General features: G+C 35.0%; 2 protein-coding genes across 2 annotated transcripts; both read left to right on the top strand.

The window, feature by feature from the left end:
* Positions 1 to 4,691: 4,691 nt before the first annotated feature.
* Positions 4,692 to 5,083, top strand: LOC123316385 (histone H2B). The gene has a single exon (XM_044902441.1). The coding sequence runs from the start codon at positions 4,696 to 4,698 to the stop codon at positions 5,065 to 5,067; it is 372 nt and encodes a 123-aa protein (XP_044758376.1). The 5' UTR covers positions 4,692 to 4,695; the 3' UTR covers positions 5,068 to 5,083.
* A 4,959-nt stretch (positions 5,084 to 10,042) lies between these two features.
* On the top strand, positions 10,043 to 10,708 carry LOC123322768 (histone H1B-like). The gene has a single exon (XM_044910783.1). The coding sequence runs from the start codon at positions 10,043 to 10,045 to the stop codon at positions 10,706 to 10,708; it is 666 nt and encodes a 221-aa protein (XP_044766718.1).
* The last annotated feature ends 1,132 nt before the right edge of the window (positions 10,709 to 11,840 follow it).

Here is an 11,840-nt window from a genome sequence, read left to right as displayed (position 1 = left end):
CGTAGCTTTTTTGCGGTCTCTTCGTCTGAAGATGAACTTTCTTTACGCGCGCGTTCTGTGGGCGGCGCGTTCTGGGTTTTTGCAACTTGAGTTGCAAAATTATTCTTCATTTCCGGTTCTGGAGCTACTACCTGTTTGGAGGTATTTTTGGGGACCGCTACCGGCTTTGCAATTTCTGCAAATGTGGGGGATTTCTGTGCCGCAATCTGTTTTGCAATTTCAGCAAAACTAGGGGATTGAGGGGCTTTGTTTTTATTAACTTCCTCTCTCAAGAGGCATATCTCCCCGACCAACTGAGTCACGGTTTCAGTTAGTTTATTTATTTGAGCCTTCAACTGCCCATTCCCTTCTTTGAGCCTTACAAGCTCCTCTGTTTCTCCATCACTGAATTCTTCGGTGTCCGTAGCGTCCATGTAGGATCTCTCATCGTCTGAGACCTCCGACATGGATTTTGTCCGTATTGAACTATATGTGGTATTTCTGAATAATAATGAAATATTGGAAATCCTCACTACTATGTTACTATTAAGCTATGTGGCTAAGTTATATATTTTCTATACTATCAGAAAAATACATCGACTCATCAGTGATATCCGTGGAACCATCGATCAATGATCTGGACTCAAGACACTGAATTTGAACGAATTTCCGCTCTATAACACATACATTTACAGAACTTACAAAAAACTTCGGAAGTTCTATAAACGGAATCAAAACTGTGGGGTTCCACAGGGATCCGTCTTAGGACCCATTCTATTCAACATCTATATTAACAAACTGTTTTCGCTGGACGTTGATGATGATATTGTTGGCTATGCAGATGATACGGCTATATTTTTCATGTCGGATGACTGGGCAACACTAAGATCTAAGATGGGAAGTGGTTTGCAGGTGTTGAAGGACTGGTTGGATGGAAGATTGTTAAGGATGAATATCAAGAAAACTTGCAATGCAGCAGGTTGCCCCACGTTTGACTGCTTACATATGGAAGGAGACACAACATTTGAGATTCTACCTGTGAAGACATATAAATACCTGGGTGTGATGATAGACTGTCACCGCGTCACCGGAGATGGGATATACATGTTAACAGTACAGTGAAAAAATTGAGATTCATTTTGTACATTTTTCGACGACTTAAGCCTATTCTCCTGTAGAGATATTTGAGAACTTTGTATTTTGTCTTAGTGGAAAGTCATATTAGGTATGGCGTAGCAGTTTGGGGTGGTGCGTTGCATACACATTTGAAGCCGATCGAAGTCATACAGAGGAGATTCCGCAAACTCATTTACTCGAGGGATGGTAGGTACCCCTGTACCGCTGTAAGGATCATTTTGTCGCACCATTGATGGTTAAGAGAACAACCCAGCGATCATACAGTTTTTTTGCTCCTAGGATGTATAACCGGCTAGGAGGTTAAGTCCTTGCGGGCTCTTCATCTGTTCAAAAAATATGATAATAATAATTGTTAAAAATTGAGCGAAGCCCCCCTCCGACCTCTCTCTAGTCGACGCTCCTGTCCAGCTCCGGTGGCCACGTATGGTACCCCGATTCGGCGGTGCGCTGGTTGAACGACGCAGCGGCCCCACTTTCCGTGTTTTTCAGAAGTGAAAAACCACACATTTACATATTTTCTTAAGATTCTCTTTGTTAGCTCTGTAGAGGTGGCCTCTCTCTGCTATCATTGTGCTTTTGTAACACCTCATTTTCACGTCCTCTTCTAGTTCTTAATTTTCAAGTCATCTCGCATCAATCCTGGTGCTAAATTGTTCATCTCATAAGGTAAAGTACTCTCAGACTGCTCAACATCATAAATTACACCATTTTCATGATAATTTCATTGTAATGAAATTAGTCCACGTGCAAGAGATTCGGAATCTAGAAATAGATTCCGAATCCTTGCTAGCACTGCTCAATTGAAATGTCCACTCAAGTCAAATCGAACCATTGTCTTCTCAGAACTATATATTTTATTATATTTCATAATTTATATTATATAGATTTTCAGACTTCTCTAGATCTTCTCACATGAAAATGGGTATGTAGCACCAGGATTGAGACTTCTCAAGTTCATCTCCATAAAATTGATATCTGATTCATTGTCTTCTCGTAATATTCTTTATTATTAGAATCAGTTTAATCATTTTTAAAACAACTCTTATGATCACCTCGTTATACATATGACTAATTCATGGTGTTGAGTTTGAGATGAATGAATCCTCATATTCTCCAGGGTGGACCCTGGATGTAGCTGTTTTCCTCAGAACAGGATGTGAACACCTCAAGTTTCGTTAAGCGATCAGTGATAATGCTCGATACACCTCGACCTAGGCTCCACCCTGGAAAGTCTGCTCGAACACTCATGTCTACTCATTTGGTATGGTCTACTCTTTATAATATGTACTCTCGTTGGTTCTGTTCTATATTCATTCATCGGACTCAACATACATGTTAGTTTTCTCAGCCTTCAGCACATCTCAAAATCTACGATTAGAGATTTATTCAACTCAGTACTCTCATGACTTCTCTTGATTTATCAATTGTTTCTTCTATTTTTCTGATGAAAGTTCTAATCGTGCTTACTTGTAAGCAGTTCGTCTCTGTAAATGTTGAATTCATTGATAGATTTTTGCACTCTTCAAGATCATCTCAATGTATATGAATTATACTATGTTCTTCTCAGATTAATTATGATTGTCCTTTTCATTTAATTAATTATTATTGAACTTCTCATTTAATTAGAATTTATTGCCCTTTTCATATTATTTTTAATATTCTAGTGCTTCTCAAATTCATTCATTCTGTTCTTCTCATTTAACTTGTTCTACTCTTGTTCTGCTCATACTTACATTAACATTATTGATCAACTCAAATTTAATGTATCGATTTCTCGTTGATGATCAGACTTTGACATTGCAGTTTCACCTCGGGCCTATTTCTCTGTACTCACGCGTCTTCTCTTTAAAATTCAGTATTCTAACCTTCGCGTTTTTTGATAGAATAAGGAGGCTCTCGCAATCAATTTTCAATTGATTGCCCTATCACTGTGTAACCGTTGTGTTGATATTGAATTTATTGAACTCCTCAACGTCTAAGTCTGACATCAAGTGACTTCTCATTTGAACTGCTCTGAACCATCTCATGTTTTTAGTTGGATATTGTCTCTCTGAGTTTATAGATGTGGTTAATATTAGTTGCTTTTACTGTATTAGCTTCATGCAGGTGACATATTCATTTTATGATTGTGAACGATACTTAATAAATGTTTTTATACCATCTCCAGCTCAATTATCTTTTCATACAGTCCACTACTCTTTAATTAAAAAATCATAACACCCTCAATTTTTGAACAATAATAATAAATTGTTGACTAGTGTAGCATCCATGGTATCATCAATGAAAGAAAGGTTAACAGGAACTTGGACGTATTTATTATTAGAAATTCCAACTAAGCCGACGTTTCGAAGAGCAGTTCTTAGCCCTTGAAGAAGAAGAGAACTGCTCTTCGAAACGTCGGCTTAGTTGCAATTTCTAATAATAAATACGTCCAAGTTCCTGTTAACCTTTCTTTCATTAATAATAATAAAGTTTATTGGTTCGAAAACTACAAATAAACTTTGGAAACACTGTGGAGTTATTCAATGATAACTGTGTATAGCTATTTCAATAAATATGTGAAAAAATATTTGCTAACTTCCGACAGGAGAGAAATTCTTAATATCTTTGATTGATGCATTTGGGACAGCGTGAATAGATGATTGTATCTTGATATGCAGTGCTTAATTGACCGAAACACTTCGTACAGTGGACTTCAGACATTAGAATCAAGTTTTGTTTTATTGAGGAATGGAAATTCTTTTGAAAGATCTTCCGTAAATTTGCACTTCCTTTTTTTATTATCCATCTCGATTATTCTTGACAAAAATTGATTTTGACGGACGTTTTCCAGTGACGGAATTCTTGAACGTTTGACGGACTGTTCATCACAATGACGGACGTCTGGTCACCTCACTATAAACCAACTAGTTTGGAAAAGCCAAAATTGTTGGATTGGAATATTGAATATTGGTTTCCAGATAACAGGCCAAAAATTTGGCTTTAGCTAATTTTAATTGAATTTTGATATTTATGAAGGTCATTTTGGAAATTTCAACTTATTCATAATTTCTGTTAGTTTAGTTATAAAGAAACTGAATATGAAAATAACAATTGTCAATTATCATGTGTTGAGAATCAAAGAAGCCCCGACAATATTCCAGATATTCGGCAGGAGGCGTTAAAGAAGCAAAGATTAACCTGTTTGAAAGAAGCCGCCCCATACCGTACCGTAACTGTTATACAGAATGCCGACAAAGCTGTAGATTTTAGTTTGATGGCATCTGTGTTACAGAATTAAACATTTGTGAAAAAGGGTGCCTACAAGCACGAGAATAATTAAGTACAGGTCCAGTTTAAATAATAAATAAATAATAAATCTGTTAATTGACTATCATTTGAAAACAGATTCATTAAAATTTTACTATCTAAGGACATTTTAGCTTACTTGAATTTTCAAATGGTAGGTACTGAATAAAAAAATATCAAATATAAACGATGTATATATCTCATGGGCGGAGGCAAAAATGTGAGATTTTCCTATCTCATATTTTGTGTCGGTAAGAGGACCATATTTTCGATTAAGTTTTCCACATTACGATGCCTCCGAAAACTAGCGGAAAAGCGGCTAAAAAGGCGGGCAAGGCCCAGAAAAATATTTCCAAAACTGACAAGAAGAAAAAACGGAAGAGGAAGGAAAGTTACGCCATCTACATTTACAAGGTATTGAAACAAGTGCATCCCGATACCGGTATTTCTAGCAAAGCTATGAGTATCATGAACAGTTTTGTGAATGATATCTTCGAACGTATCGCTGCTGAAGCGAGCAGACTGGCTCACTACAATAAACGTTCTACGATTACTAGCAGGGAAATTCAAACTGCGGTACGGCTTCTCTTACCTGGCGAGCTGGCTAAGCACGCAGTCAGCGAAGGTACCAAAGCGGTCACCAAGTATACTAGTTCAAAATGAAGTGGAACACATACGTTCTAACCCAATAGGTTCTTTTCAGAACCACTAATTAGTACTTCCTGATAATTAGTAACTGGTCTGTTACTATTTTCCTTAGATTTGATCGGCAAAATGATCCGTTGTATGTAAGTTAATTTACTTCAGTCTGACACTATCTGACATTCAACGAAAGCGTTTCAATTGTTTGTAATATCAAGATTTGGTTCGCAAGTTCGCATTTATTCAACAGTTTTTGAGAAATTTGTCTCACCGGAATTCTTCCGTAAAACAAAATTCGGCACGCCTCGCCTGGATGTCACCAATGGACTTTATTGTGCAATAGTGCCGAATTTGCTTTGGATTCACGGAATATGTTTTATGACATCTGTGTGTAATTTTTACAAGTAAGAATACTTGTAATACCCCATCAGAAGATGGGGTGAGTTTTATATGTATTTGATATTTTTGTGTCAGTTTTTTTCGATGTTTCTTTTTTACATGATTTATCCAAAAAATTTTTGATTCCTTCTTCTCAGTTATTCATATATTAGTTTTTATATTTCTTTGACCTCTTTTTTTATATTCTAGACCTCTTTGCTAATGGAAGAAAACCAACAAAAATTCAACATTACGAAAATCACTTCATTGATAAAACGGTTATCAACTAAATATTATCAAAAGGACTCAATTTTGCTATAACTCCAAAAAACATTCCAACATTAGATATAATAACAGCTATTGAAAAAACAGCCCAAAAACTTCCGCTTGATAAATCGAATGAATTTTGAGTACTAAATAAATTGTTACTTGATAAACCTTTTAAAATAAAACCAAATATGAATAAAATTGAGAATAAAACTACAACTTCATTGAAAAATGATAATAACATTAAATTCCACCTGCCGATAAAGAAAATGCAACAATAATTATGGATTCAAATGGATATAAAAGAAAACTTTTAGAAATTGTTAATGATACCGATGAATATTCCAAAATCAAAAAATATCCAACTTCTGTCGCAGAGAATAAAGTGAAGAAAATTATTTCAAAAAATTCCAAAAAATTCACATATGCTCAAAAGAAATTTATCACACCATCTTATAACAAACCCCCACATTTATACGGTCTACCTAAAATGCATAAACCTCTTATTCCTTTAAGACCAATAGTAAGTTCACTCGGATCCCCCTGTCAAAATATATATTACAATTTTTGAACCCATTAACAGGAAAATCAACTATTTTTTTTGAAAAATGCCCAACACTTTCTTGAAAAATTAAGAAATTCTAATCTAAATGCAACAGACATCTTAGTAAGTTTTGATGTAGTAAATCTTTTTCCAAATGTTCCAGTTGATAAAACTCTTGAAATAGTGATAACAAAATTGATTAATGATTGAACCATTTATGAAAATTCGAAATTGACTATTGATGATATAATGGAGATATTAGAAGTTTGCCTGAATTCCATATTTTCAATTAGATGATGTTTTCTATAAACAAAAATTTGGTATGGCTATGGGTTCTCCTTTATCACCAGTAATGAGTAACTTATTCATGGAATATTTCGAACAAAAATATATAGACACATATCCACTAAAACCAAAGACTTGGTGGCGATATGTAGATGATATTTATGTGATTTGTCAACATGGTAGAGATGAACTAGAGAATTTTTTTGATCATATTAAGAACAAAACACCTACAATAAAATTCACAATGGAATTAGAGCAGGATAACAAAATTTCATTCCTAGATGTTTCAATAAAAAAGTTTTCGAATTATTTCGAAACGAGCGTATACCGAAAAAAGACACATACTAATAGATATTTGAATATTTATTCCAATCACCAAGTAAGTGTCAAAAGAGGTATTATTAAAACACTTTATGATAGAGCTAATTTAATTTCATCTACACCCGAAATTAGAAATAATGAAGTTCACTTCATCAAACATTTTCTTAGGGATAATCAATACCCGAAAAATTCAATTGAAAACACAATATTGAATTTAGAGAGAAAAATGAATAACCAAAATCATAATAATGATCAGGAACAACCAACAAACCGTCAAGAACAACCAAATTTATTGAACGTAATTCCTTATGTTAATGGCCTTTCAGAAAAAATAAGAAGAATCGGTTAGAAATTTAACATAAGAACTGTTTTTAAAACGAAAAATGATTTAAGATCTATATTAACAAAAACTAAACCTTTGAAAGAAAAACAAAAATCAAAAAATTGAACTTACAACAACCCTGCATTTGTGGTACCTATATATATTCTTTTGATATAGAGCATTACAATCTTTAACAGGTGAAACGTCCAGACCTCTAGAAATAATAAAACGCGAACATAAAAATAATATTAAAAATAGAGAAATTAATCGATCACAGATCGCAGATCATATTTTTTCTAATACGGGAGACCACATGATGGATTGGAATAACACTAAAATTTTAATGACGGAGCCAGACCATTATAAACGAAAGATTAAAGAGTCTGTGTGTATTCTATTGGATCAAGATAATAATTTGGCAAATTGTTCGGTAGGAATAGATCATATTTGGATCAATTTACTGAAGAAGGAACTGTCATCCGGTAATATCAAAATTAAATGAATCAACGTTTCTATGCGGCGCCCTTAGCGCCCTCATGCGGCTGCCACTCAACCAAAGGGGAGTAATGTCGGTATAACTGAAAACTGAAATCGCAAGGCGCGAAATTTAAAATAGCTCATTGACTGGTGTTTTAGACTTCTATAGAATAATATGGATTATGACGTCGAATTTTGAGGGGAAATAAAAACTTGTCTTATGAAAAATTTACATTATATTGATATTTCCACCAGAGATAATAAATATGGAAATACAAAAGCTATAAGTATGACAATAAATATATGAGCAGAGGTAAAATGTCAATAGGTCACATATTTTCTTACGATAATAATTATAATAAACAATAATAATATTTCTGATCGGAAATCAATTGAAATTAAAGATATTTCAATACAAAAGAAAACGACTCTCTGTTTTATCTTCCTCACAGTTAGATCCCCAGGAATGCACTGACATGATAATATTAATAACTAAAGTTTTAAATGATGAAATAAAGTGTTCAACATTTTGGTTAGTATTTCTTGTTCATGTTGTCACTATATTCTTCGAAGTGGGCAGCACAGCAGATCTTTTCTTTCGAGGGCAATTAAATGATATACTGTTGAAAATTTGTATCGCCTGCTCCCAACTAATCAAATAGCTCATCCAAGAATAGTATAAAGTCAGCAGTGTCGATAGCCTCTCTGGGAAGCTGAAGCGGATGCTTGATTTCTAAAAAGAAAAATATTAAATTTACTGTCATAGAGATACTACCAGGTATCTTAAACATTTTCAAAATATACATAGCATACATACCTCCTATAAATACTAATTGTAGTTAATCCATTGATTAAACACACTTTTTAAGAGGTTTGGTTGTATTGGTTTAACAAAAACGATCAATGTTATAATTACGTGGTTCTTTGAATCAAACATTTCTTACAAGAAAATCGACGATTTCCTGATAGAACTGTCGACTTCAATAAATGGGTATTTTTAATGTAGACTCGTATAAGATTTTTAATATGTTTTTTGTAAACAAGAACTTGCATAAAAACATATTGATTATCAAAGATATTACATACCAAGATAGAGCATAGTGAGAGAGAAACGTCTTCGAAATAAGGTTTATGTTTATATACTAACCTATGTAAGTTATAATTTCTATGGTTTTGATCAAAATATAAACATAAAGCTCATTTCGAGGACGTTTCTCCCTCACTATGCTCTATCTTGGTGTGTAATATCTTTGATAATCAATATGTATTTTTCAAGATTCGTTTACCGTGCGGCATCGGTCCCCGGAGACCGATACCAGAGCTTTCCTCTGGTGCGGTATAGGTCGCCCGTGACCGATATCTAAAATATTTTTCAATGCCATATTGTGTTAGATTCTTCGAATGTAACCTTAAAATTCGAAGAGTTTAAGCTTACTATATCAATTTGAAGTCTACGTTCTGCGCCGCAAGAAGTCCCATCTAGATTAAAATTTCTAAAACAACTACAAGAGATATTTCCTTTTTAACGAGAATGATTTCAACGATTTTTTAGCTACATGTAATACATTCCTATCTTGAGCGTTCTGGAAGTTATGGAGCACATGAGGAAATATTGGATCTCACTCAATCGCATCAGAAAAGAGATTCGTATCGGTCCCCGGGGACCGATATCGCAGTCAACGTGTTAAGTTGATCTTGGCGATTTCTTGACCTTTTTCGTTTAGTGCGGGCGTTCAATCCTAGAATCTCATATAGTTTTCGAATTCAGTTCAATACTCTCGATAGAAATTCAGTGGTCGATTAGACAAAGTATGAGATCAATTTCCAAGGAACTGTTAGATCAATTCGAGCCAAATCTTGAAACTATACGAAGGAATTGAGACGCATACGTTGAATTTCAGTCGATACTATGATAGAAATTCAATTTTCAGTGGTCGATTCGACAAAGTATTAGAAAATTTTTTGACGAATAACATTTCGCTACTTCCAGTAAAAATGCGGATTTTGATGGTCAATGAATAAAAGAATAAGTTTTATTTATCATGAACTGTTCGATCAAGGAGAATCAAATTTCGAAATAATAACTTATGATAAGAATATCCAGGAAACATGACAAGAGCGACTTTGGCAAGTCTGGGAAGAATCATTTCGGTCCGTCAAAAATGATATATCGGCCTATTTCCCATATCGCATTCGTCCGAAATACGATGCAATGATGAACCCAATAATTGGTACAGATAAAAACTTTAAATTCCGTGAGATTACGCAGTAAACTTGCAATTTCAAGTGCTTAGCAATAATTTACGAGCCAATCGCCCGTCAAATTTCCGTCAACTTCGCTAATATGGATCCCTCTATCCGAAGTAATCCAAACCCAAAGTGTTAAGGTCACACATCACACAATGCCATTATCAACCTCCGAGTCTGAAGTGCGACAGGCAACTACGCCTGCTAGTGCTGTTGGTAAGACGCTAAAAAAAGCCGAGAAAAGAACCTCAGCGAAGTCTAAACATGTCAAACCCAGCCATCCCCCAACTTCCGATATGGTTAACAGTGCCATCAAAGGATTGAAAGAAAGGAGCGGGTCCTCGTTGCAAGCAATCAAGAAATACATCGGTTCGAATTACAAAGTCGATTCTGAAAAACTTGCACCGTTCATAAGAAAATATCTGAAGTCCGCTGTACAGTCCGGTTCCTTGATTCAGACCAAAGGAAAAGGAGCGTCTGGTTCTTTCAAATTGGCCGCTGCCGGATCTACAACTAACGCGTCGAAGAAGGTTGCGAAAAAATTGGTCAAGTCGGCCGATGGAGCAAATAAGAATGCATCATCTACAACGGCAGCCGACAAGAAGAACAAATCCCCTGCCAGGTCTACATCTACAGTGAGTAAGTCGAAAAAGAGAGCGGCAATTGCTACAGAAAAGAAGAAGCCAAAATTAACGAAATCTCCTTCGAAAGCTAAGAAGGCAATCAAATCGCCGACGAAGAAGCCCAAAGCACCGAAACCAAAAACGGTCAAATCAGTAACGGCTCCGAAGAAAGTAACGTCTCCCAAAAAGAAAAAGTAAAACATATATAATTTTGGAAGGAAAAACATTTTAAACCGGCCCTTTTCAGGGCCTCTAGAACTTTCTATCAAATATTACTTTTATAGATTTTCACTCGCTAGAGAAAAGATGTTTCCATCGAACACGGTAGGTGATTTTTTTCGGAAAATGTAAATATTTCCCGAATTCTGAAAATCACTTGACGGTCAGGAATTTTGCCGAATAATTTCAGGTGCTGAATATTCAGAATTTCACTCTAGCTATCGAATGATAGCGATTTTGATCAAAAAATCATGAAAATTAATATTTGGCAAAAATTTAATATCTTAATAATAATGTTCTGTATGTTCCGAGGTTTCATTACGAGATTCGGTCCAGATTGAACAGTTCTTTCGAAATTGAACTCGTTATTTGACTAATTGACCATTAAAATCTGCATTCATAGTGGAAGCAACGAACTGTAATTCAATCTGCGCATCCCATTTACAAAATTATGTGTGATTTTTAAGATTTGGTTAGAAGCTAAAATACGATGGGAAGTAGTACGATGGCACCGGATAGAATATCAAGGAAAAGTCATATCAAACAAGCAATTGATAAAACGAAAGCAGCGACGAAAAGACTCTACCCTCTGATAGGAAGAAGAAGCCGCATGTCGAAAGAGAATTGAAGATTATTAAAGCCGTTGCTAGGCCTCAACTGACATGAATCAGTTGCCTGGGGTTTCGCGGAAAAGAGCCATATCAAAATAATTCATGCAACTGAAAACAAGCTGCTACCATGTGCAATAGATGCACCTTGGTTTGTCATGAATAGACAGATTTATAGGGACCTAAAATGGGAAACCATAACGGAATTCATGAACAAAAAAGCATAGAAATTATTCGAAACAGCGAAAAACCATCCGAATCAAGAACTCAGCAGACTAGTGGACTACGACCCAGAGGAAGACAAAAGGAGAATGCGAATTTACCGAAGGAGACCAAGAGATCAATTAAAAAGATTTTAATATACTAACAAAAACTTATTGAAAAATCCAATAAAGTGTTATCCAATAGAGGATAAACACATAAATCCCAGCAATATAGTGTGTGAGAAGAAAACAGACTAAAAGATGAAAGGTTTATAGGCAAATGCACGGAATTCTTTTTTT

This window comes from Coccinella septempunctata, chromosome 1 (assembly GCF_907165205.1).
Source record: "Coccinella septempunctata chromosome 1, icCocSept1.1, whole genome shotgun sequence".
Classification (NCBI taxonomy): Eukaryota; Metazoa; Arthropoda; class Insecta; order Coleoptera; family Coccinellidae; genus Coccinella; species Coccinella septempunctata.
The sequence above is the reverse complement of the archived record's forward strand: the minus strand, read 5'-3'. Positions and strand labels throughout refer to the sequence as shown.